A 26,690-nucleotide genomic window follows, 5' to 3' on the forward strand; every position below is an offset into this window, starting at 1 on the left:
TAATATCCTAGCATGGAGTCACTATAATGCTTGGGTGACTGAAATATAGTTGAAGGGGGAAGTTGAAAACATTGCGATCCTCATTTTCTGCTTATACAAATATGTGTTAGTACTATTCAGTATGTTATTTCGTTGAAGTGTCATATAGCGTTCATTGTGTGACAAATAGGTGAGTTCTTGACATATATCCTTTAACCTTTAAATTAGATGAGCGCCAGTGTCTTTTGCGTTTTGTAACTTTATGGAACAAATCTTTAGTATTGTAGTAAATAAACAGGCAATTTTTGGTTTCGTTAAAGTGTTGCATGAAGATCAAACTAAACTTGTCAACTACAGCAGCTTAACCTTAAGTCAGATCAGTAGCGCCAATATGCTAGCTACGTGTCTTTTTTACAGTTATAGAACAATTAACTCGCAACAGGAATGCCAGTTTGGTTTCATACTTGACGTATTTATGTAGTTTGATAAATAATACATAAAATCTTATTTTGTAGATTGTGGATTACTGTAAGTGACCACATGTGGTCTGTGCACAAATATTTAACTATCTTGATAAATGATTTTATTTTGGCGCAAATATAGTATTTTCGAGACATCAGACGTCCCTCTCAGTGTGTGGAAGCTTCTCCACTATTTTCTTTGTCCTTGTTGTGTTTACATTTCGTATTTGGTGTATTACGAAGCTAAACTTGCATGTTACGAATATACGAAATATAATGATACAACACGTTAAAGGTGTAATGAAAATGCACAATTTTATTATGGTTTGCCGGGATGAAGTGTTGGAAAAAGTAACATTAGTTGTTACACATGTTACCACACTTATTTCCATGACCAAAGTAATATAAATGAAGTAGTAAGTTAGCCAGCCAATAAGGTTTTTTTATATTTTTCTCGTGTGTTATCTCCCCATGTTCCCCCATAAATGGTGCTTAGTCAGGTTAGATTTTGTGCATAGCCTCATTTAGGCCTAGGACGAAATGTCAGCTGCCTGCTTAGCATGTTTTCTGGCCATATATGTTTAGAACTGTTATATAAAAATAATACAGGTAGTTCAAAGTGGAAATAACATTGTGAGAGTCCACAGTCGTGTTTTAGACATCTGTTGAGACACAGTAATAACACTGTCACACTTGACATAGACATTGTGTCTGTTGCTGGTATATTAATTGACATATGTTTTATTTGTGGAAATACAGTTAGTTACATCCTTTACGTATTTTGACAGACATTTTAGATGTGAAGGCAACATTATGAACCTAGACATGAACATTGTGTTGCTTATAAAACTTACATATTTTTGACATACACTTTGGACATGGAATTACTGTAAGTTACATACTTTACATATTTTAACAGTGTGTGTATGGTAACATATTTTATAAGTAATGCAAACAACACAGGTGTGGAAAAATTTAATAAGAGAATACATTGTGCCATACACCTAGTGAGGTACAATAATCAAAGTACACTCATTGAGAAGTGCTGCTTAACCTGTAAGTTAGATTACTTGTATAAACTTACACGAATACTGTCCATATCTTTACATATTTTCAATAAATAATCGAATACTATTGAACATAGTACAAAATTCAGATAGTTTCTATACTTCTGAACATGGCCAAGACAGCAACTACCTTGTGATTGGCCACGTTCAGTTAATGAACAGTAAAACACTGGGCTGTGATTGGCTGTTTCGTTTTAATGGATAGTGAAATACTGGGATGTGACTGGGAGAGTCAATGTGTGTGTGTGAGTGTGTGTGTGTGTGTATGTGTGTGTGATGGAAATTTATGTATATTGCACATCGAAAGACTCTCAGTTACATAATCTGCATATTTTTTCGTAAATTACCTAACATATTAATAGGAACCCTGACACGCTTTCCACTTAAATGACCTTAAAAAGTGCAGGTGGGCTAAACCATCCGTAGCTGCACTACCCATGACATCACAGGTCACACCCACCTTATCAGTGGTGTCGTCATCTTCTCATGACAAGCCACACCTTCTTCAATAACGTCATAATTACATTCCCCTCCCACCCTCCCCTCCTGCCTCCTCTCAGCCCCACTCCTCCAAACAGAGCCTAGTATATTACCCACCATTAAAATGAAATCACAATCTATTATTTTAGCAGCCATTAAAACAAAACAGACAATCACACTCTGGCTCTAGTGCAGCCAGCTTAGCTATGGTTAAAAGTATCCATTTGATCTGAATTTTCTGCATCATTTTTTTGGTCAAAAAGTACCTAAACGATGTAGCCTGCAGTATTTCTGCATCTTCACTGTGTCAGAAACAACCCTCCCTCCGTCCCCCGCCCCCCCCCCCCCCCAAACACATGTACACGCAGTGTTTACTCCAGGTTAAACAGCACTCATAAGTTAAATGTTTTCCTTACAGTACCTAAACTATTCTATGATGCTTGTCAAGTGTCACAATGTTAATTCAGCAAATAAAATGTCTCCAAATAATCGCCATCAACGCAAGGTCATGTCATTCTTAATACCATATTACGTCAAAAAATACGTCAGCGACTCACCTAATGTTTTGTCAAGTGCTACAATGGTATTTCCACATTTCAAATACAGAATTGGCTTTGGCATTACGATCTGAGAACATGTTATTGGTGTGAATCAGCGCCATTGAAGGAGCTGTTCGACCACTTCCCTCTGATTCAGCAGAGGAAATAAGACGTGAAACATGCCGTGCAATTATGAAGGCTTGCCCACAAAGGAGCAATATATCTGTGGCAGAGAGGGTTGCTCTACGCAAGCTTCGCCTGGATACTCAGACGGTGGTACCCCCAGCAGATAAAGGTAATGCTACTGTTTTATTGTCTCGGGACGAATACCATGATAAAATGTACAATTTATTGAGTGACAGCATGTACCGGAAGATCAGCAGGGATCCCACTAATCGAGTGGCGAAGAAAACTGTTTCGCTTCTGAATGAATCTCCCTTTCCACCAGAAGTTGTTCGGAGATTGAAACCAAGTGGTCCGGTGCCTCCTAGACTTTATGGGCTACCAAAGGTCCACGAGAAAGGTGTCCCTCTACGATCCATAGTGAATAACATAGGCTCTCCGACCTATGACGTTGCCAAACATCTGGCATCACTGTTGAGGCCTCTTGTGGGAAAATGTACTCACCATATAAGAAACTCGGCTGACTTCATTAGTAAACTGAAATCATTGAAAATGAACCCGTCTGATATACTAGTTAGTTTTGATGTGTTGACTTTATTTACAAAGGTTCTCCTTCTAGAATCTCTACAACTTATTGAAAGAAGTTTTGACAAAGAGATTTCAGCTTTATTTAAACATGTTCTGACCTCCACATATTTCTTATTTAACAACGAATTTTTTGAACAGACGGACGGAGTCGCCATGGGTAGTCCCTTATCCCCTGTGGTGGCCAATTTATTTATGGAGGACTTCGACGAGAAGGCGCTTGAATCTGCTGACTTGAAACCCACGGTATTCTGGAGGTATGTTGATGAAACCTTTGTAGTTTGGCCCCATGGTGAAGACAACTTGCAAGACTTCTTAAGACATCTGAACTCCCTCCACGATTAAATAAAGTTTACAATGGAAATTGAAAAGGAGGGATGCCTTCCATTCTTGGATGTTTTGGTTCGACGCAGAGAGGATGGCACTTTGGGACATGAAGTGTATAGGAAGCCGACGCCACCATCCTGCCCAGACAATGAGTGTTCTCCGAACTTTGACTCACAGAGCGCATATTATTTCTGACGAAAGCAGTCTGCAAGATGAACTTTCCCACTTACAAAGAGTGTTTGAAAACAATGGGTACTCTCTACATAAAATACAGAGGGAACTGAAAATGAAACCGAAAGAGGCCACAAAGAAAGCAGAAGAAGATGAAGAAACCTTTAAATCGATGGCCTTTCTGCCATATGTGGGTAGCCTCTCATCAAAAATAGGACGCATTCTCGGTAGACACAAAGTAAAAGTGATTTTTCGTCCTCCACCCAAGACAGTTGCACTCGTGGGCTCCGTCAAGGATGATTTGCTGCTCCGAATATCTGGAGTTTACAAAATTCCATGTGAATGTGGCCTTTCTTACATCGGACAAACAACTCGTACTGTCCAAGAAAGATGTACAGAACACTGGAAGTACACACGACTTTTACAACCTAACAAGTCGGCAGTGGCAGAGCACTGCATTGATAATGGTCACAGTATGTTGTATGACAACGTCGAAATTTTGACAACTACATCATCCTTTTGGGACTCTATAGTAAAGGAGGCAGTTGAAATTCGCTTGACGACGAATTTTATTAATAGAGATAGTGGTTTCAATCTTGATAAATCACGGAATCCGGCACTTGCTGTAATAAACTCGCAAAGACGTCGTCACAGTGCAGCTCACAATGATACATCGATATGCCGACACAGATCGACTGCGGAGTCATAGATACAACTCGCGCATTATGCACGTCTCTGCCGCCGACCAACGTCTCTGGCGCATTTGCATCTGTGGCCGCATGCGCAGTCGCGCGGTACAACAGTATAAAGGGGCGAAGCGAGCACTGGAGCGGGTTGCTACTGCCAGCCCGCCCCGATGGGGAATTGAAATACAATAAAGAAAAAAAAGAAAAACTGGAGCGGTAGTCTTGCGGCTCACTCTGAAGATGGCTGAACGTTATACAGCCAAAATATTAGAAGAAGAAGGAGATTTCTTGCGGCTGCACACCCGAAACTTAATGGAACATGTTATTGGTGGTTTCGTAGAAGAACTGTCATCAGCTGACTTTTTGCATCTTCTTCACAATTTCTTCGCCATAGCAAATACCATTTTAGGTGGAATAATATATTGCATCATAATGTACAGTAGGAATATACTCGTATAACCGTTTTTTACTAAAAAGCTGATATTGCTTTATATTTGCATTTGAGCTAGACTGGCTTGAGATTACGTACAAAACGAATTTTCGAGGATGGCTGCAACATTTACTGAAAGGATCTGCGATGACAAGGCTCTTGTAATCGTTTACGGACTGTAATCCCCGTAATCAACTACTAAATAATGTCAAAAAACTAATCACAATGCTCCAAAGCGACATGTAGAAAACATAGAACATTGTCTCAGACATATGAACTCACTTAAGTACCATTATACGAGTAGTATGAGGACAAGCTATAATGATGCGCCTTTTATTGCGATGTAACACTTGAACTCATGTTTTCTCAATACACAAAGTGATCTTTATAACAGAAAATGTTTACTTAAGGCACAACATGGCCAGGGATGTTGGTGGAACAAGACAGAGATGAAGTAGCCAGAGATAATGGTGAAACAAGACAGGGATTAAACGTCAAAATCTTGTAAACCGAATCTTTGTCACAGAATGTTTTTTTCAAAATATGTGAAAATTGATATGGTCTTTGCAGTGAATACCCCACCTGCAATTTTCAAGCTCATATGCGTGCAATGTGTGCCAGGGTCGCTGTAGGTATGCTACTTAAATAATTTAGGTTGTTCGGATAGTTTTGAACATGGCCCAAAAACACTACTTTTTCTGGAAGTTTTCCCAGTCAATCGAATATTCCATCCGTTTTGGGAGTGCATGAGGGACACTGTTAACTCTTGTACCGATATTGCAGGCATCTAGCTGTTACCATCGTTTGCAAACTACAAGTGTATTTAAACCTTTAATACACAGGGCTCATGTAGTGTCTGGTACTGACAAAAAGACAACAGAGTGAATTGATACACATGGAAGAAATATTCCGTAGGAATGAATGCATAAAACATCAAGTTCAAAGAGCTCCACAGGCGAAAACGCTGGACCAAGCAAAAGAAGGCAAGAATAAAGATATGTAAAGTTTATCACCTTTGCACCGTATATGACAAATACTTTTTTTTAATTGCAAAAATAATGAAGAAGCATCAAGTAAATGTGACCTTCCTTCCACCAACTAAGGAACGACGATCTGCTTTTACGAAAGGGAGTATATCCGAAATTCCCCGTGAGTATCGTAAAACAGACACAAGACAAACAATACACACTGTAAAAGAACATTACTTTGAACACGAGCGATGCACTCACCTACTACAGCCCAGCAGATCTGCAGTGGCTGAACATTGTACTGTATTTCTGTTGGCAGTTTCATGGATTACGAGAAAGTTAAGATACTCCGCATAGCCTCGTACTACTGGGATTCAGTGGTGTAGAACACTGTAGAAATACAATTAGTAAACAACCTGCTCAACAGAGACGAGAGTTTCCATCTTCACAAAGTCTCATTTCAAATTTGTACTATCAAAGGAAATATTGTTCTAAGTCTTTAGTGCCCGCCATTTTAACAGTCATCCATAATTATCAACCAAATACTTCGTAAGCGCTACGAATCCGCTGACTCTGTGCTTGCTTTGTTTTACTCTTAGAGGTGTAAAGTCTTACCTATGATTAACTCTGTGGTTACCTATACTGTTATCTGTAAAGCATGCGCATTTGCTCTGCAGTGTCAAGTTCTTTATAAATCTTGCAAGTGACTCGCCTTGAGAATGGCTGACTCTTTGGTTATCAAAAGTATTATCTCTAATGCAAGCGCTTTTACTCCACACTATCAAGTGCTTTAAAAATCTTGCATATGACTCTCGTTGAGAATAGCTAAAGGTTGTCAGGCAAAATATCGGTATAAGAGTGAACAGCGTCGCAGACTGTCTCCCAAAAAATGGTGGAAAATTTAGATTTTTCAGGTATTTCTAAACATGGCGCAATTTCTGCAATTCAGCTGTCACTGATGCTTTTTTGATAAATATACAGATGTCGAAATGCTATAGTTTTGTCAATTTCCTTATACATTTTTGATAAATAATTCAGGTTTATCGGATCTTTCTGAATATGGCACATGAACTGTTATTTCAGAGGGGTTACAAAGCAAAAAATAGTTCCGCTGCTTCGATTATTTTAAAATCGCGCCATTTTAAACGTAGGACTACTGGGAGTGTTCTGCAATCTTGGATGTTTAAAATTCTCACCAACGCTGTCTAATATATTGTTCAATTCTGCGCCACTGCCATGTTGTAGTTTTGAAATTCTCGACACCACCATCTTGAATTTTTGTGACTGCAATGCTGACCAGTGGCAGCTACTTGAACTTTGCACTGAAAGCTATATAGCCATACTAGTCTCATGGAATAGAGTGTTACAAAAGATATACACCTGGACGTGGTACAAAATTTGTACATGCTGTGGGTAGAGACCAACAGTGCGAAACTCACATACGAGGGTCGCAACTTAAATAGTGGCAACTATTTTTGACTACCGATACAAAAGAGTTACATGTTTGCACCTGTTACTATACTTCAAAGTAGTCACCAGCGTTTTGTAGAACCCGTTGGCAGCGATGTGGAAGGCGTAGTATACCGTTAGTAGAGTCTGTTCTGTTGATGTTGCGAATGGAGCGGTCTACTGCCTGTCGAATCTCTGGAACAGTTCTGAAGCGAAGGCCACGAAGTGGTTTCTTCATCTTCGGAATCGAATCATAGTCAAAAGGACTTAAGTCCGGGAGTATGGTGGATGGTACAGTACGTCCCAGTCCCATCGACCAAACAGAGCAGCCACGGTTTGCGCTGTATGCACCCGCGCATTGTCGTGCAAAATGATGGGTGGGTTGGACAGAAAGTGTCGCCGCTTCTTCCGCAAAGCTGGTCGCAGGTGATGTTCCAAAAACGAACAGTAATACTGTGCATTGACGGTCTGCCGTGGAGGAACGTAATGCATTTGGATAACACCATGACAGTCGTGCACGAGAATCACCATAACTTTCACCATACTGGGGCTCTGGAGCATCACGTGCGACCAGCTTTACGAAAGAAGCGGCGACACTTTCTGCGCAACCCACCCATCATTGTGCACGACAATACGCGGGCGCATACAGCATAAGCTGTCGCTGCTCTGTTCGGTCGATGGGCCTGGGAGGTACTGTACCATCCATCATATCCCCGGACTTAAGTCCTTGTGACTTTGACTCGCTTCCGAAGATGAAGGCACCACTTCGTGGCCTTCACTTCAGAACTGTTTCAGAGATTCGACAGACAGTAGACCTCTCCATTCGCACCATCAACAGAACAGGCTCTGCTAACGGTATACTCCGCCTTCCACATCGCTGGCAACGGGTTCTACACAACGATGGTGACTACTTTGAAGGACAGCAACACGTGCAAACATGTAACTCTTTTGTATCGGTTGTGAATAAATAGTTGCCACTATTTAAGTTCCAACCCTCGTATTAATAGTATTCTCTCACATGCATCTTTATGTATTTAAGTTCGGTAACTCCATGTAGGGAGACTGACGGCTGTGGCTGGGGTAATGATGACACATTCCAGACATAGATTGCACTTTCACCACTATCAATCGTCCTACCTTACTCGATACGTTTTCTTTCTGGGCATGTAATATTTGTGTAACCATTATCACTACAATGACAAGCTCAGAACTGCTCTGTCTACAAACATTTCGATGTAGAAGAGGTTACATCGAATATGAAGCTGACTTGGTTACAGACTTGATATATGCAGAATCAGCAAGGGAGATGACACTGCTTGCCTGTGCACAACTTCATGCAATTCTTTAGATGAGTGCAATGCTCCAGACAGAGCATTTTTTAAAAAAAGAAAGAAACTCACCTCCACTGTGTCTTAGTGAAACTGCTGCAATCACTTGTAATAACTGTGTGCAGTTCTCAGACGAGTCCCTAGACGTGAAGACAGCCACACACTCTGGAGTAATGGAATAGCACTGGCTTAAAATGTCACTTCGAATGTTGTGCTAGAAGACCAAGATTCCGTTCTCTGATTCTTTCTTGCAGGGTTCATCGGATTTCAGCTCAGTATAGTTTGGGATCATGTTTTCTGTCACCATTATAAAAAAAACGGAATTTACAGTAAGTCAGAAATGTCACAGAACTTGACACTATTATAAAGTAAAATTGAAAGTTTGACGATTTGCAAATGGAATGTCTTCAGTGTCTTATCGTTTTTGACTAAACCACTTTTTTTTCTTTATCGGTCCCAGAACGTTGTTGTAACACTTATTTACACTTCACTGTACCCCTCTACTATGGATTTTACTCTGTTTATTCAGTTGCATGTAACAGACAATGTTAGTTAAAGTTTGAGCAATAATTTTTCTGTTTTGACCATCAGAAGGTACTGGATGCAGACATATTTTTTGTAGTCTATCATTTTTACATCTGACAGATTGTTTGATGTCATCGTTTATCTCTTTCTACTTTCTGTCAATCTTCTCATCTCTGTATGCCACTAGGAGAGCAATGCACTTTGTGAATACATAATGGCTTTTGACCTGTAGGTTTTTTACATGCAGGGAAATGATGTTTGACCATGATTTTGAAGACCTGACGTCATAAATGATCTTGAACCGTTGGCTTGACTTCGAATGCATACATAACCACGTCCCTAACCCTCCCCCCTCCTCTAATAACTGTCCAGTATTTTACCAGTCATTAAAACGAAACACACAACCAATATGTACTGCAGTGCCGCCATGTTGTCCTATGCACATATCTCACATGGCCCATTTTTCAGCATCTACTTAAGGCACGTCCCTTTCTTGGAGTTAGGCCAATTAGCGAGGTAATAACTCATACAGGTTCGAAATGACGAATATAGGTACGAAATGGAACTTGCTGTGCTCTCAGTTACCTCGTCTCAGCTACTTTTCACGGTCACCCAACTACTCACATTCAGCTATTTTGCAATGTCACTATCCAAAGGATAATAAAAGACTCGTTTTTAGAATTTTTGTAGTGTAACGAATAATAAAGCAAATATCCTCGTATAATATATTTATTGATTTACGCATATTCAGGGTGAACATCAATAACACCGACAAACTGCAGGGACGGATTCTTGACTGAATATGGAAGTAAAAAAGTTCCTATAAACATGTGTCCGGAAATGGACATTGTGTGTGTGCAACGGCAACAAATCGTCGCAGAACACAGTAGAGAGCCGCATCGCATCCACACCATAACACGTGTTCAGAGTGGCCTCCATGGGACGTAATGTCATGCGCGATACACATAGTCGTGCTTCGGCTTACACCATGTTGGCAGGCCGCTCGCCTGGAGCTTGTACTGAATATTCTGTAGAACCCGGTCTTCCAGATATCGTGTACGCACAGTCCTCGCTACACGTTCGTCTGTGTGAAAGGACCCGTGATCACACAAACTCGCAAAAAGGGCTTTAAGTGTTCTGTCATGTGATTGGTGTTTGTGAGGGTCTTTGTTTTTGTATAGCCGTGCTGCCGCTCCAAAGTTTCCATCTGCTTGATCGTACACAGGCACCATCTCGGCTTGTTCCCAACATGAATACTGGACCATTCTGCTGCTTACAATACGTTGCGTAAATCGCAACAGCCTGCAACACACAAGGGACGCACGGCGCGTGATCAGACGAACTGTTATTTGTCAGCACCATCTACCGCGGCCACGATGTTGTATTTCCTATGTATTTCATAGGATCTTTTTTCTTCCGTTTCGTGTCAGGAACCCGTCCCTGGAGTTTCTCGGTTTTATTAATGTTCACCCGGTGAACTTACACACAGTAAACGACTCTTTCTTTATGTTTCTTTGGTTTGGTTTTAATAGCATCCAACTTAGTTTCCAACTTGAAATTAAAATATAGATCCAACTCACTTAATTCCTTAATTAACCAGTAATTTGACAAAAACAAAGAAGGTTTATTCGCAAATTTTAATACGCATCTCACTCTTTTTCCGTAAACTCTCTATCGTATCCCCTTAATAATTACCTCCGTCCCTTCTTGCAATTCTTTTAACTGAGAGCATTCAGATATTTTAACGTTGCCTCTTATTTTCTGCAAAACCAGTTTCAATTTCAGGTGCATCCTCAGATTTTTTTGTGAGGCCGATTGGTCAGTTATGGGTCCACTCAGCCCCTGTGAGGCCAAATGAGGAACTGAAGCCGGCCGGTGTGGCCGTGCGGTTAAAGGCGCTTCAGTCTGGAACCGCGTGACCGCTACGGTCGCAGGTTCGAATCCTGCCTCGGGCATGGATGTGTGTGATGTCCTTAGGTTACTTAGGTTTAAGTAGTTCTAAGTTCTAGGGGACTTATGACCACAGATGTTGAGTCCCATAGTGGTCAGAGCCATTTGAACCATTTTTGAGGAACTGAATGAATGAAGAAACAGTGGTATCATCAGCATTCATCCACTAGCTACAGTGGCTGGAGGAATTGGTGACATGCTGTTCAGGAGTCCCGCGATCATAGATCGCTCCTCGTCCTACCTTGTAGGCGAGAATTGTCCAGTAAGAACAGCTTGAGGCCTAACCCGTTAGTGGTGTTTACGTTTACTTCCTGCTTTACACTATTGTTAAATCATTCCAAATCTTCTTGGCTGTAAGTTGCCAACTCTTCTTGTCCACATTCTTGCTAAATTTCATTATAGAACTTTAAATTTACCAGTTTAGCAGATGTAAGCCCATCAAATGTAGTCATTGCATCGGTTTTAAACTCCATGGGTGGTTTTCTGTTGCTTCATTCACAATATTTAGGCCATCACATATACAAACAATGTAACGATTCTTTGTAAGCAGATGCAAATGGAAATGAAGTTTATAAACTGACTAATGTAGTAAAGTCTTTGTGTCCACAGTTTTCAGTGAGTACTGCAATATGTGGACTTCTTCCTTTGGTACTCACAGTTAATGCTGTGATCTTGTATTCGCTAGTTGTATCCATATTTTTCTGTATACTGTGTTTAACGTAATCTGTAAGCCTTGCTTGCACATATACAGTGACTTGTTCTTTTTCCAATATCAGTTCATGTTCTTTCTTCATGGGAACCGTTTTTTCTTTCCTTGATTTCAATCTCTTCCATTCTCAGTTTTATTTTGTGTGCATATAACACATTAACAGCACTTAAAGGATTATTTCTTTAATGTGGAACGCTTTACGTTGTCGCAATATACTTATCCTTTTTCTTAAATCCTGTGGAAAGAAATTATTCCGGGGAACCAATTACAATTCTTCGATATCTATATCTGTTGGTATAGTGCAGGGCAATGTCCTGCATTGAGAAAAATACGTTTCTCCAGTTTAATGCTAATGTATAACACTTATGTTCTCTTTGTTGGAGTCCATGTTAATAATTTCCACATAGTCTGTAGGTAAATAATTAAAACTATAGGCAGACAAAACATAATTATTTTATAATCTTTTCTCGGTCTTGATTATCTAGAAAGTTTACTTATGCACAAGTTGACTTTGATATATTCTCTTTGGCTCAGTAGAACAGTTGCAGAACACTGTTAAATAGAACTTAGCATTTGTTCTGCACGCTATCCAGTAGTTTAGACTACGTAGAAGCGATTGGCAGATAGAACGGTGCAGCTCATTCTAAATAGTTTGATGGTTTTTAATACACTTAGACAGTCTTTCACAGGGTCAAACACACCAGCCATTCTGTAGTTACAAATTTTAGATTACAGTCCGGTAATACCATACTCTTTAGTCAAGGAAGATGTAAAAGTTTATCACAGATGCATATTAGAGTACTTTATAAAATCAATAAAATGGTGACTGATATGTTTGTTCACACCTGGATTTGTGACTTGACACTTAAATTTGTTATACAGCATTACTATACAATTGGAGATAATCCATGTTAACAATCTCCTTGCAGACAGAGGTTATTGTCTGATGTTAGGTAGTCTCACATCTACAGTTTGTTAAAATTCCTAGCAAAATTTTGCATTATATCTGGGTCCATTAGGTAATAATCATCTATAAGGACCTGCTGAAGATCCCAGACAATTGTTCCATTATCATAGTTATTTTAACATTGGCCAGTTCGACTTCATACAGTACAGCCAAAGGATTGTTATAGTTCCTTTAAATGGGGCGTGTGCAGCTGGAGTGATATGGGACCCCTGATACGTCTAGATACGACTCTGACAGGTGGCAAGCAAGTAAGCATCCTGTCTGATCACCTGCATCCATTCATGTCCATTGAGGAGTCCGACGGACTTCGGCAATTCCAGCAGGACAATGCGAAAACGTCCATAATTGCTACAGAATGGATCCAGGAACACCAATCTGAGTTTAAACACTTCTACTGGCCACCAGACGCGCCATATATGAACATTATTGAGGGTATCTGGGATGCCTTGCAACGTGCTGTTCATAAGAAATCTCCAGCTCTGCAGGATTCATGGTGTCAGTTCCCTCCAGCACTACAGGTACTTCAGACATTGGTCGCGTCCATGCCAGGTCGTTTTGCGACACTTCTGCGTGCTGGTGGGAGCGCTACACGATATTAGGCAGGTGTACCAGTTTCTTTGGCTCTTTAGTGTATTATATCAACGCAATGTTAAGAGCGGAAATAACATTATGGCATTTAATTTTACTGTTCACATCATGTTTTGGACGTCAAGAGTATCTGTACATATACCAATAGTGTCAGTATCTTTACATATTTGTGATGGAATGACATATAATTTGAAGTGATCATTGTGATTTGCACAAACTGGGGAACAAATATGGAACTGCAGCCATCGCCAACTGGGGTAGAAAGAACAAGACCGATAACTCTGGGGAATACATACCGGTTGGATGTTTCATTTTAATTGCTGGGAGTATAATAGGCTGGGACAGGGATAGCAAAATGCGCGTGTGTGTGTGTGTTTTTCAGGTTGCTGCAAAATCAACATAGTCTCAAATGAGTCGAGATTTGTGGAAGTTGTGTGTCTGTTCTGCTGGCGAAGCTGTATAAGTGTACAGACAAGATGGTGATCTCCTGGGCAAAATTGACTGAATGTTTCGTTTTTAATGGACCACCAAAATATTGGGTTGTGACAGAGAGACGTAAATATACACTGTAATACAAAAAACCGACGCACCGCGAAGGAATTATTCGAGTAGGATACTGGTAGATGTGATGTAAATGTACAGACAAACGAATGGTTACAATCTGAGAAAAATTGGATGATTCGTTCAAGTGGAAGGGCTTCACAAACTGAGCAAGTCAACAATAAGTTGTTCCACGTATGGGCCTTATGTAAGCAGTTATTCGGCATGGCATTGGTTGAAAGTCCTTCTGAGAGATATCATGCCAATTTCTGTCGAATTTGTGCCTTACTGTCATATTCTGGAGCTAGTTGGTGGGCCTACCCATAAAACTCCCAACATTCTCAATTGAGGAGAGATCCTGGGTGCATGCTAGTGAAGGAGGGTTTTGGCAAGCACTTAGACAAGCAGTAGAAACTCTCGTCGTGTGCAAGCAGGTATTATACTGTAGATTGCTGAAACGTAGGCGCATACTGGCTTGCCATGAAGTGTAACAAAACGGGGCGCAGAATGTCGTCGACGTACCGCTGTACTATAAGGGTGTCGTGGATGACAGTCAAAGGTATCCTGCTATGAAAATAAATGGCTCCCCGGGCCGTCCCTCCTGGCTATCTGGCCGTATGCAGGGCGGCGGTCAGGTTGGCACCACATCGCTCTCTGGGCTGTCTCCCGACACGTCTTTGCTGGTCACCTGTGTTCAGTTGGAAGCGGGACTCATCACCGAAGACATTTCTGCTCCAGTCAAATAGGTACCGGACTGAAGACGTATCTGAAGGCGTCCCGGACAGCAGTAGGATACAAACCTGACGGTCGCCTGCCATACAGTCCAACAACCAGGACTGATGGTCTGGGGTGCCATTCCTTTTCATAGCAGGACACCTTTGGTTGTCATCTGCGGCACCCTTGCAGTACAGTGATACGTCTACAATTCTGTAAGACCTATTTTGGTGCCCTTTACGACAAGCCACTGTGGACTTACTTCTCAGCACGATAATGCTCTTCCGCAAACTGTCTTCGTGCTTGCCACACTCTACTTTGGCCTGCAAGTTCGCCAGATCTCTACACAATTGAGAACAGTTGGAGCATTATGGACAGGGCCGCCCCCCCTCCCCCAAACAGGTCTGAATGTTGACAGTCTAACACGCCAGTTAGACAGAATTAGACGTGATATCCTTCAGGAGGAAATGCAGCATCACTATCAATCAATGCAAAGCCGAATAACCGCCAGTATAAAGGCTACAGGTAAACCAATGCGTTACTGAGTTCCCCAATATGTCAAGTTCTTTATTTGAATAATTGATCAAATTTTTAGGACATCGTAATTATTTATTTGTATGTATATGTATATCACGTCAATCGACTTCCATCACATTACGATAATTCCTTCGTGGTAAGTCGTCTTCTTTTTTTCCAGAGTCTTTTATAGAAGTTCTTCGTTACATTTTTCGTGTACAGTAAGGAATTGCTCCACCCTGTATAACTGCTCTTTAGAATACGCTATTAGTCCACAAGTTAAAAATATAAGTAAGTAAAAATTGTTAGACACCATCACATTTAAAAATCTGAATGGAAGTCTAAATGAGTGATGCATCATCAGGAATAATTCCTAAGCTGTCCAAACGTAGGGTTCCAAGGTCATTGTTATCTTCAGCAGAACTTTTGATGCTTTATGAGCATGTCGTCATATTGCTCAATTTCTGGGCACTGGGCCAGCCCCGTGTTCAGGTTTCGCACAGGAAATGAGATACTAAGAGTAGTAGATCGTAAGTTTCTTTAATATACGTCTATGGTCACAATTTTTTTTGTTTAATAGATTACCGGTTTCGGCCTTTAATGACCATCATCAAATCTGTTTCATAAAAACAACGTCCTAATGTACTGCAGGACTTTGTTTTTATGAAACAGATCTGATGATGGTCATTAAAGACCGAAACCGGTAATCTGTTAAACAAAAAAGATTGAGACCATAGACGTAAATTAAAGAAACTTATTACATATACGGGTCACTGTGTTTCTTCGCGACGATGTCGCAGCTTGTGAAAGTAGTAGATCAGTTCTGCTGCACGTATCAAAAAACGTTTTGCATCACCCCAGTTCCCGGAACTCCTGAAGACAGACGTTGACTGTGGATATTGTATGACGGACACAGTCGTCGACTCACCTCGGAAGATGTTCTCCGTAGTTGAGAACGAAACGTCAGGGAGAAGAAGTTCTACAGATCGACCACGGCAACTTAGCCCGGAAGAGTTTACTGATAAAGACGCCGGCCGTGAAAGCCTACATGGAATGAGTCCCTTTGACTGTTCAGAGATGTCACTGAACCCGCCCAAAGATGTAAACAACCATGCAAGAGTAGCGCCTATTAGACGGAGGGGGACCGACAGCCGAAAGAAGATACACTGCTCGTCTTGTCTGTAGTTCAACCACACATGGACGGTCAATACTGCGGTTCGATCGCGTCCTCATTGTTACTTTGTGCCAGGGAGGGCTCTCAACAAGGCAAGTGTCCAGGCGTCTCGGAGTGAACCAAAGCGATGTTGTTCGGACATGGAGGAGGTGCAGAGAGACAGGAACTGTCGATGACATGCCTCGCTCAGGCCGCCCAAGGGCTACTACTGCAGTGGATGACCGCTACCTACGGATTATGGCTCGGAGAAACCCTGACAGCAACGCCAACATGTTGAATAATGCTTGTCGTGCAGCCACAGGACAGCCTGAGACAGACTGAAAAGCGCTGTTCATGGACGGCGTGACCCACCAACCACTCTGAGGGATATACGCCGAATCGCCGTTGAGGAGAGGGACAATCTGGACCAACAGTGGCTTGATGAACTTGTGGATAGTATGGCACGACGAATACAGGCATGCATCAATGCAAGAGGACGTGCTACTGGGTATTAGATTTACTGGTGTATACAGCATTCTAGACCACCACCTCTAAAGGTCTCGCTGTATGGTGGTACAACATACAATTGTGGTTTTCATGAGCAATAAAATAGACGAAAATGATGTTTATGTTGATCTCTATTACAACTTTCTATACAGGTTCCGTAACTCTCGGAACCGCGATGATGCAAAACTTTTTTTGATGTGTGTATTTGGATGGCAAAATAACTGATGATGGTTCAATTAGAGAAGAAATCAAATGCATATTGGCTGTATCCAGAAATGGGTTTCTGAAAAAGAGGAATTTGTTAACATGTAATATCAGTCTCTTAGAAAGTCTTCTTTGAAAGTATACATATGTAACTTACCCTGGTGTCGGATCGAAAAATTGATAATAACCAGTTCAGACAACAAGAAAATTGAACCTTTCGAGTGTAGCGTTGTAGAAAAATGGTGAAGAGTGGGTGTATAGATCGAGTAAGTAATGAGAAGGTACTTAATCGAACTTGGGAAAAATGGGCTAAGAGAAGGGATTGGTTGATAGGCACCTAGAAATCATCAGTCTGGTAATAGAAGGAGGTGTGGGATGTGAAAATTGTAGAGGGAGACCAAGATTTGAATGCAGTAGGCAGATTCAGATGGATGTAGATTGCAGTAGTTATGCAGAGATGATGAGGCTTGCACAAGGTAGACTAGCATGCAGAGCTGCATCAAATCTGTCTACGGACTGAAGACCACATCGACAAGAGTAATGTGATATCTCAGTCGAGCCATGTAGTGGCCGTCTGTAACGAGGTAAGAGGCGACCCTGGATCGCAGCGCCGAGGCAGTGCAGGGGTCGTTGCGTCCGCAGGTGAAGCTGTGGTCGACGTTCAACCAGCCGGACTACATCGCTTCCGGGTACACGTCGGACACCGAGGCGCCGGCGCTCAACGCCAGCGGCGTGGGCGACTACATGGCGGGCTACACGCTGCTCATGGCGCACGCGCGGGCCTGGCGCCTCTACGACGAGCAGTACCGGGCCAAGTACAACGGTGAGCCACCCGCTCTGCGCTCTGCACCGACGCTGCCCCACTTGTTCCACTTGTTTACGTCACAGCTCCAGAAAACTAGTGCTGCCCGAGTTTCCGATCGTCCCGCGATCTAGTGACTGCTCTTGATACCACGTCTATGAAGTAGTATTGCGGCCGGTCGGAGCGGCCGTGCGGTTCTAGGCGCTACAGTCTGGATCCGCGTGGCCGCTACGGTCGCAGGTTCGAATCCTGCCTCGGGCATGGATGTGTGTGATGTCCTTAGGTTAGTTAGGTTTAAGTAGTTCTAAGTTCTAGGGGACTGATGACCACAGCAGTTAAGTCCCATAGTGCTCAGAGCCATTTGAGCCAGTAGTATTGCGTTATTGCTATACTAATAATAGTGACGTTAAGAATAAAATAACCGCGGAACGGGGTCTCCATTATCTCCCAGAGTGCAAGTCGTTGGTTAAACCAGCAACTTATTTATTTATTTTGCGTATGGTAAGGTATTTGGGGTTGAAGTTGTGTTCACAGAAGTTCACATTCAGTTCCTGGTTCAAGTGGAAAGCACACATCTCAGTCTTGGTTGGATTAGGGCAGGGTCGCCATTTTTCATAATAGGAGTTCAAGGACTCCAGATCTTCTGTGAGTACGTTCGCTCCTTCCCCAAGTGTTTTAGTTTGTACAACTAATGTCAAATCACCGACGTAGCAAATTTTCCTGCTGACTGTATTTGGCAGGTCGCTAATATACAAATTAAAAAGGGTTGGAGCCAACACAGATCCTTGAGGAAGGGCCATTTTTTATTTTATACGATCTGCTGGTGGTGTGGCCGATGCTCACTTTGAAAGGCCTGTTCGTCAGTATGTTGTTCATTAAGGTTGCCAGTTTTAAACTAGGTATGTGTCTCTTGAACTTAAGTATAAGACCCTGTAGCCATACACAGATCAACAAAAGCTACACTTGACTTCATCCTGTTCTGGAATCCGCTTTCTATACATGATGTTAAGGCTAAAACTTGTTCACAACAGCTGCGCTTGTTTCTGAAACCTGCCTGATATGGAGGGGTTATTCCATCCACGATGTCCTGAATTCTACTAAGTATCAGGCGTTCCAACAACTTGAAGCATACACTCAAGAGGGCGAAGGGGCGGTAGCTAGTTGGATCTTGTGGTAGCTTTCCAGGTTTAAGGATTGCTAGCGTGTGGGCTATTTTAAATTGTGGCGGGATTATTCCAGTGTTTAAAATGTTGGTGTAAATCTTTCTTAGCCACGCTTTTCCATTAGGTCCGAGGTGTTTTATAAATTCTGGGAATATACCGTCCAATCCAGCCGCTTTGCGTATTTTTAAGGTCTTTATCGCACCCTTGATTTCCTCTTCGCTAAATGGTGACGAAAGCAGTGTATCGTCATTCTGAGTTTTATCATGTTCTTGTAGTTCTTCTTTAGTTTCTGCTTCAGTTGTTGGATCAAGAGGGGTTTTCTCAGCACGCGCCTTTATGTGCAATGCCATCTTCGACGGTTTTATTTTAGGTTCGTGGTGGCGTGCTGAAGAGGAGTTACCAAGTTTCCTCAATAATAACCAGGCTTTTCTCCTGGAATGTATAAAATTCAGCTCGGACGTGAGTCCCTGCCACTTGTATTTTCTGTGTGTGTTTAGTCCCTCTAATACTTGTCCACCGATTTCAGGGTTTCCTGTTTCTTGGTATTTATCATAAAGTTTGTTAATATTATTGTCCCAGCAAGGAATATACTGTTGTCTCTCACGGCCACACACAGCGACAAAACAAAAACCAGCAACTAATAAATGAATATACGATCACTAAAGATTCGGTCCTAAGAGTCGAGTTCTCGCTCACCCCACCATCCAGTGACGACTGTTGGTACTATTTTCACCAGGGTTCTTGCTGCTGAAATTTACTCTCTCGATCGTTTTTACATCGAGTTTAATATGATTTATGACATGTATTAGGCATTAAGTTCTTAATTAGTTTTCTTCCTGATTTCATTTGTTTGTTAACATCTTGTTTTCAAGATGATTAAAAGATGGTAACCTTCTATCTGTTGACCTATTTCTAATACGTGAAAAGTGACTGAAACCGTCATTTGGAAACCACTTGGTTAATCATTAGTGTCCAATAACCAAATAAAATGTTTCACTTTGTTTAGAGTTAAATACACTACTGGCCATTAAAATTGTTACACCAAGAAGAAATGCAGATGATAAACGGGTATTCATTGGACAAATATATTATACTAGAACTGTCATGTGATTACATTTTCGCGCAATTTGGGTGCATAGATCCTGAGAAATCAGTACCAAAAACAACCACCTCTGGCCGTAATAACGGCCTAGATACGCCTGGGCACTGAGTCAAACAGAGCTTGGATAGCGTGTACAGGTACAGCCTATGCAGCTTCAACACGATACCACAGTTCATCAAGAGTAGTGACTAGCGTATTGTGACGAGCCAGTTGCTCGGTCAAAATTGACCAGACGTTTTCAATTGGTGAGAGATCCGGAGAATATGCTGGCCAGGGCAGCAGTCGAACATTTTCTGTACCCAGAAAGGCCCGTACAGGACCTGCAACATGCGGTCGTACATTATCCTGCTGAAATGTAGGGTTTCGCAGGGATCGAATGAAGGGCAGAGCCACCGGTCGTAACACATCTGAAATGTAACTTTGACTGTTCAAAGTGCCGTCAATGCGAACAAGAGGTGATCTAGACGCGTAACCAACGGCACCCCATACCATCACGCCGGGTGATACGCCAGTATGGCGATGACGAATACACACTTCCAAGTTGCGTTCACCGCGATGTCGCCAAACACGGATGTGACCGTCATGATGCTGTGAACAGAACCTGGATTCGTCCGAAAAAATGACGTTTTGCCATTCGTGCACCCAGGTTCGTCGTTGAGTACGCCATCGCAGGCGCTCCTGTCTGTGATGCAGCGTCAAGGGTAACCGCAGCCATGGTCTCCGAGCTGATAGTCCGTGCTGCTGCAAACGTCGTCGAACCGTTCGTGCAGATGGCTGTTGTCTTGCAGACATCCCCATCTGTTGACTTAGGGATCGAGACGTGGCTGCACGATCCGTTACAGCCATGCCGATAAGATGCCTGTCATCTCTACTGCTAGTGAGGCCGTTGGGATCCAGCACGGCGTTCCGTATTACCCTCCTGAACCCACAGATTCCATATTCTGCTAACAGTCATTGGATCTCGATCAACGCGAGCAGCAATGACGCGATACGATAAAACGCAACCTTTATCAAAGTCGGAAACGTGATGGTACGCATTTCTCCGCGTTGCACGAGGCACCACAACAACGTTTCACCAGGCAACGCCGGTCAACTGCTGTTTGTGTATGAGAAATCGGTTGGAAACTTTCCTCATGTCAGCACGTTGTAGGTGTCGCCACCGGCGCCAACCTTGTGTGAATGCTCTGAAGATCTAATCGTTTGCATATCACAGCACCTTTTCCTGTCGGTTAAATTTCGCGTCTGTAGCACGTCATCTTCATAGTGTAGCAATTGTAATGGCCAGTAGTGTAATAGTTTTAGAACAACAACAGTTTCAACTTTGATTCTTAGCTGAACTTAATTATCACCAAAAAGGGTTACGTATACTTCCATACATTTTGAGTACCTTTATTGCAAATTTCTTCAAATAAAGCGTAAGTTCGTACGATGGTAAGATTTACTGCTTTTAACTCCTGTGTTTCTCTAAATTTTAAGCAGAGCTGCCCTTTCCTATTGTTGTTCATTCCTGGTTTCTCGTATATCACATCATGTGAGTCAATTGTCAAATGTCTAGCAGCCCTTATACCATATCAGGTTCTCGGGCATATGGAGGAGTCTCATGCTTCTTTGAACGGAATTACCGTTAGCCCTATCCTATGTGCTCAGCGCAGCTCGTAGCCTCTCACCTCCAAAACTGTTTCTATTTACGCCGTTTTTATTAAATAGCTTTCTCGTAGGTCTGTTTGTTTGGGTACTAATTTTGCAACTGATTTTAAACTAACTTCCAAAGCAGTTAGGGTCATAATGTTAAACAAAGCTCAGAATTTTACGACAAGGCAATATTAAATCGCTTCCTTGTCTGGTCTATGATGCTGATTACTTTGTGTGTCACTGCTGTTTCCCTGTTTTCCTGCCCGAGTTTGCAGGAACGACAGTTGCTCGCAAATCTCCATGTGAGCCTGAATCTCCCTAACTTCTACCTTCGCTGTTTTTTCGCGAGGTGTACGAAGGAGCACCAATATATTGGTTGGTTGACTCAGGGGAAGAGAAAGTGAAAGAAACCTAAAATTTACCACATGTTTCTGTTGTAATCTCATCATAATGTTTGAAATCGACTGAAAAATTTCACGCTCACGCACATAAAACACCAAAAATCAGAAAATAATTATTTAAATAAAAAATGAATTTTTATTGTACTAAGTTTTTGAAAAATAAAATAGTTTCTCTAGTCCCACAAACATTCCTAACCCTATACAGATAGTTGTGAAAAACGTATGATTGTGAATTTTTAATAGCTATAAAAATAATTGTAAGATTTAGAACAAAAAACATGGGATGCATGCAATACAAATTAGCTAAAACAAGAAGCCAAACGATTTCATGCAGCCACAGGCATGCTCCTCAGCAACAGAAATGCGGTGGGCGAATTGTCAGGAAGACTCACGAAATTCACTTGCTCTTACACTGGCCTTGTTTAAGCAAGGTAGGCACTGTACGCTTCCACAGGCAGTGCACCAGTGCATCCAGCGATATCTTGTGACCGATGTCATCACTTAACCCTCCGTGTATCAGAGCCATAAAGCCTCCAGGCAACACGTCCACTTCCTTGTGTACTTTGGCACTGCTACAGTATGTTGTGCTCGGCCTGCACTCAGCCAAGGTTGATTCTCCTAAATACTGCGATTCGAGGCCGAATACAGACTGAATCCAATCAGCACGGCAAGCGCCTTCAAGCCAATGCGCCTCTACATCTACATCTACATCCATACTCCGCAAGCCACCTGACTGTGTGTGGCGGAGGGTACCTTGAGTACCTCTATCGGTTCTCCCTTTAAAGAAGGATTGCCGGTATGCCTCTGTGTGGGCTCTAATCTCTCTCATTTTATCCTCACGGTCTCTTCGCGAGATATACGTAGGAGGGAGCAATATACTGCTTGACTCCTCGGTGAAGGTATGTTCTCGCAACTTCAACAAAAGCCCGTACCGAGCTACTGAGCGTCTCTCCTGCAGAGTCTTCCACTAGAGTTTATCTACCACCTCCGTAACGCTTTCGCGATTACTAATGATCCTGTAACGAAGCGCGCTGCTCTCCGTTCGATCTTCTCTATCTCTTCTATCAACCCTATCTGGTACGGATCCCACACGGCTGAGCAGTTTTCAAGCAGCGGGCGAACAAGCATACTGTAAGCTACTTACTTTGTTTTCGGATTGCATTTCCTTAGGATTTTTCCAATGAATCTCAGTCTGGCATCTGCTTTACCGACGATCAACTTTATATGATCATTCCATTTTAAATCACTCCTAATGCGTACTCCCAGATAATTATCTGGGAGTACGCATTGGGAGTGATTATATATTATAATTATATTATATTATATTATATTATATTATATTATATTATATTATATTATATTATATTATATTATATTATATTATATTATATATTATACATATTATATTATCTTATATTATAATTAATTATATAATTTATGGCATTAACTGCTTCCAGTTGCTGACCTGCTATGTTGTAGCTGAATGATAAGGGATCTTTCTTTCTATGTATTCGCAGCACATTACACTTGTCTACATTGAGATTCAATTGCCATTCCCTGCACCATGCGTCAATTCGCTGCAGATTCTCCTGCATTTCAGTACAATTTTCCATTGTTACAACTTCTCGATATACCACAGCATCATCCGCAAAAAGTCGCAGTGAACTTCCGATGTTATCCACAAGGTCATTTATGTATATTGTGAATAGCAACGGTTCTACGACACTTCCTTGCGGCACACCTGAAATCACTCTTACTTCGGAAGACTTCTCTCCATTGAGAATGACATGCTGCGTTCTGTTATCTAGGAGCCGGCCGCGGTGGTCTAGCGGTTCTGGCGCTGCAGTCCGGAACCGCGGGACTGCTACGGTCGCAGGTTCGAATCCTGCCTCAGGCATGGGTGTGTGTGATGTCCTTAGGTTACTTAGGTTTAAGTAGTTCTAAGTTCTAGGGGACTTATGACCTAAGATGTTGAGTCCCATAGTGCTCAGAGCCATTTGAACCATTTTTGTTATCTAGGAACTCTTCAATCCAATTACACAATTGGTCTGATAGTCCATATGCTCTTACTTTGTTCATTAAACGACTGTGGGAAACTATATCAAACGCCTTGCGGAAGTCAAGAAACACGGAATCTACCTGTGAACCCGTGTCTATCGCCCTCTGAGTCTCGTGGACGAATAGCGCGATCTGGGTTTCACACGACCGTCTTTTTAGAAACCCATGCTGCTTCCTACAGAGTAGATTTCTAGTCTCCAGACATTATATTCGAACATTATACGTGTTCCAAAATTCTACAACTGATAGTTAGAGATATAGGTCTATAGTTCTGCACATCTGTTCGACGTCCCTTCTTGAAAACGGTGATGACCTGTGTCCTTTTCCAATCCTTTGGAACGCTACGCTCTTGTAGAGACCTACGGTACACCGCTGCAAGAAGGAGGGCAAGTTCCTTCGCGTACTCTGTGTATGCCCCTCGGGGCATACTCTCAAATCCATCGCTGGGCAACCAGCACAGACAATTTCTAGATGTGACTATCGAGATACCCAAAGCCTAGTCATATCCTGGCATAACTGAACTCGGCTAGTTTAATTAGTAGAGGGTTTTTTAATAAAATGGCTAACTGGAGTCAATGCTTTAATGACCTTACAAGCCCAACAAAATGTTTCATCGACTTAGTCGAGATCCTCTTATTCCCCTGGCCTTGGACGCCAAAGTTTTAATAAAAATATCACCCATGTTCAATTTGGCAGGATGCCTACCCCAATTATAGCACTGCGCCTCTCTCCTACTCTGCGAGGAAATCTTTTACAGACAATAAGTTGGAGAAGGGAGAGTTGACAGGGTATGCAAACAGCAAAGCGGCTGGAGTTGTTATATGGACCTTCTGCGTGGCGGTATTTAAGACCAGATTTAGCCGCGGCGTACATTTATTCCTCTTTATCTGTTGCAATATTGAAAAATACTTAGACCAGGTTTGAAATTGTGATTTACCTGCTCAGCGATGGATGACTGGGTAGTGGGGAACGGGGTCACATGAGATATCCAATTCTCGAAACAAAGTTCCTTAAACTCTCTAGGGACAGAAGTAGGCTCGTTATTATTAACTACGGTCTTAGGCATAACAAAAATAAAAAAAAGCATTACTGAGTTCGTGAACGGCCAGCCTGGAAGTCACTCCCCCCCTCCCGGTCCAACTAGGCACCAGCCACAGGAAAAGATGAAAACATGTCATTTGTTACAATTATGTACCTGTTCTCACTTTGAGTACGAGGAATAGGCACCAAATAATTAATAAAACATTCTCAGTAGCTATTTCCTCATGAGTTGAGTGAGGGAGATCGTGATGAATGCTGGGATTTGGTTTCACCTTATAACATCCTTACTTAATGTCACTCAGGTGCTCTTTGACTTTCATAGCACTCTAATAAATTCCCTAATTTTTTCGTAGAAGCATTTAAAAACTGCAGTAACAAGTTCTTCAGGGAGAGACAAACCTTAAATTTAGTAGAATCCTCGAGTCCTGTATTTCTTTTATCTTACTGAATAAAGAATGGATCTCGATCAATACTGCGGATACTCATGCTTCGCCCTCATTATCTCCCAAATCTTCGAAATAACTGTATCTCCCTTAGAAATACAGATTAAGGCGTTGTTGACATTATACGATTCTCTACTGTGTTTTACCGAAAACTGGAAGGCGGAAATGCGGACGGCCGAACCCGCTATTTGCTCAGTTTTACGTGACCGAGCAGGCACCTACCTCGATGAGTGAATGTACGTTTCTTGTAAGATTCCCGTAAGATCTAAGTACAATTTGAATTTTTCTAAGGTGGCCAAGACCATGAACGACTCCAACTCGTAGACCGAATACTTCAATTGAGTAGCAAACAGGGTCCTAGAAATACATGCGACTGGTCATCTTCCACCATCTTGCTCCTGTAGGAGGACCTCAGTGACGCCGAAATTACAGGCAATCGTTTCAACTATAAAAGGCCGCTCAAAATCTGGGATGAACAAGACGAGAGCATGGTTTTAAGGGAGTCAAACGTGGCCTGTTAACTCTCTGTCCACTGAAACAATCTCAAGGTAAACTACATTTTCGTATAGAATATGGAAAAAGTTTAACCAAAAGTACTGGCAGCTAGCTCATATGAATTAGATACCACATCCACCCGTGCTTACTATGCTCCTTATAACTACATTACGTATGAGTCTATTTCTCACACTTGTATTGTTCTGTTTTACCTTCACAGCTAGTTCCGTTGCTTCCTGTTAACGCTAAATTTACATCTTTTCCCTCATTCACGCTGCAAGGCTACATTCTAATTATCTCTGATGCTCTAGGGGTCAGGCTACCGCAATCTGGCTTGTTGGTTGTTTATGCCAACACCTGAGTCTCCCACAGAAAAGAATAAAAGCTACGAACAACACAGTTAGTGCCACTGTAGCACATGATATTTCTGCACTCAACATCACTGTCATGCGTCGTTGTTCTTTTCTGAACTGGACTACGTGCTGCATTAACTGCTCGGCTGAAATACGTCCTTCCTGCACGACAATGAATCGATCCAGGGAATGGATTACGCCAGGTTATAAAGATTGATTTAGGAATGATGTATT

The 26,690-nt window shown here is 42.0% G+C and overlaps 1 protein-coding gene across 1 annotated transcript in view; it reads left to right on the forward strand.

Annotated features, from left to right (window-relative positions):
* The window catches only part of LOC126095126 (myrosinase 1-like), a 242,830-nt gene that overhangs the window by 85,341 nt on the left and 130,799 nt on the right, over nt 1-26,690 (forward strand). The window contains exon 6 of the mRNA XM_049909834.1: nt 17,609-17,789. Coding sequence (XP_049765791.1) covers nt 17,609-17,789 — 181 coding nt within the window. The remainder of the gene's footprint in view (nt 1-17,608; nt 17,790-26,690) is intronic.

The sequence above is a fragment of the Schistocerca cancellata genome, chromosome 8, assembly GCF_023864275.1.
Source record: "Schistocerca cancellata isolate TAMUIC-IGC-003103 chromosome 8, iqSchCanc2.1, whole genome shotgun sequence".
In the NCBI taxonomy this organism is placed as follows: Eukaryota; Metazoa; Arthropoda; class Insecta; order Orthoptera; family Acrididae; genus Schistocerca; species Schistocerca cancellata.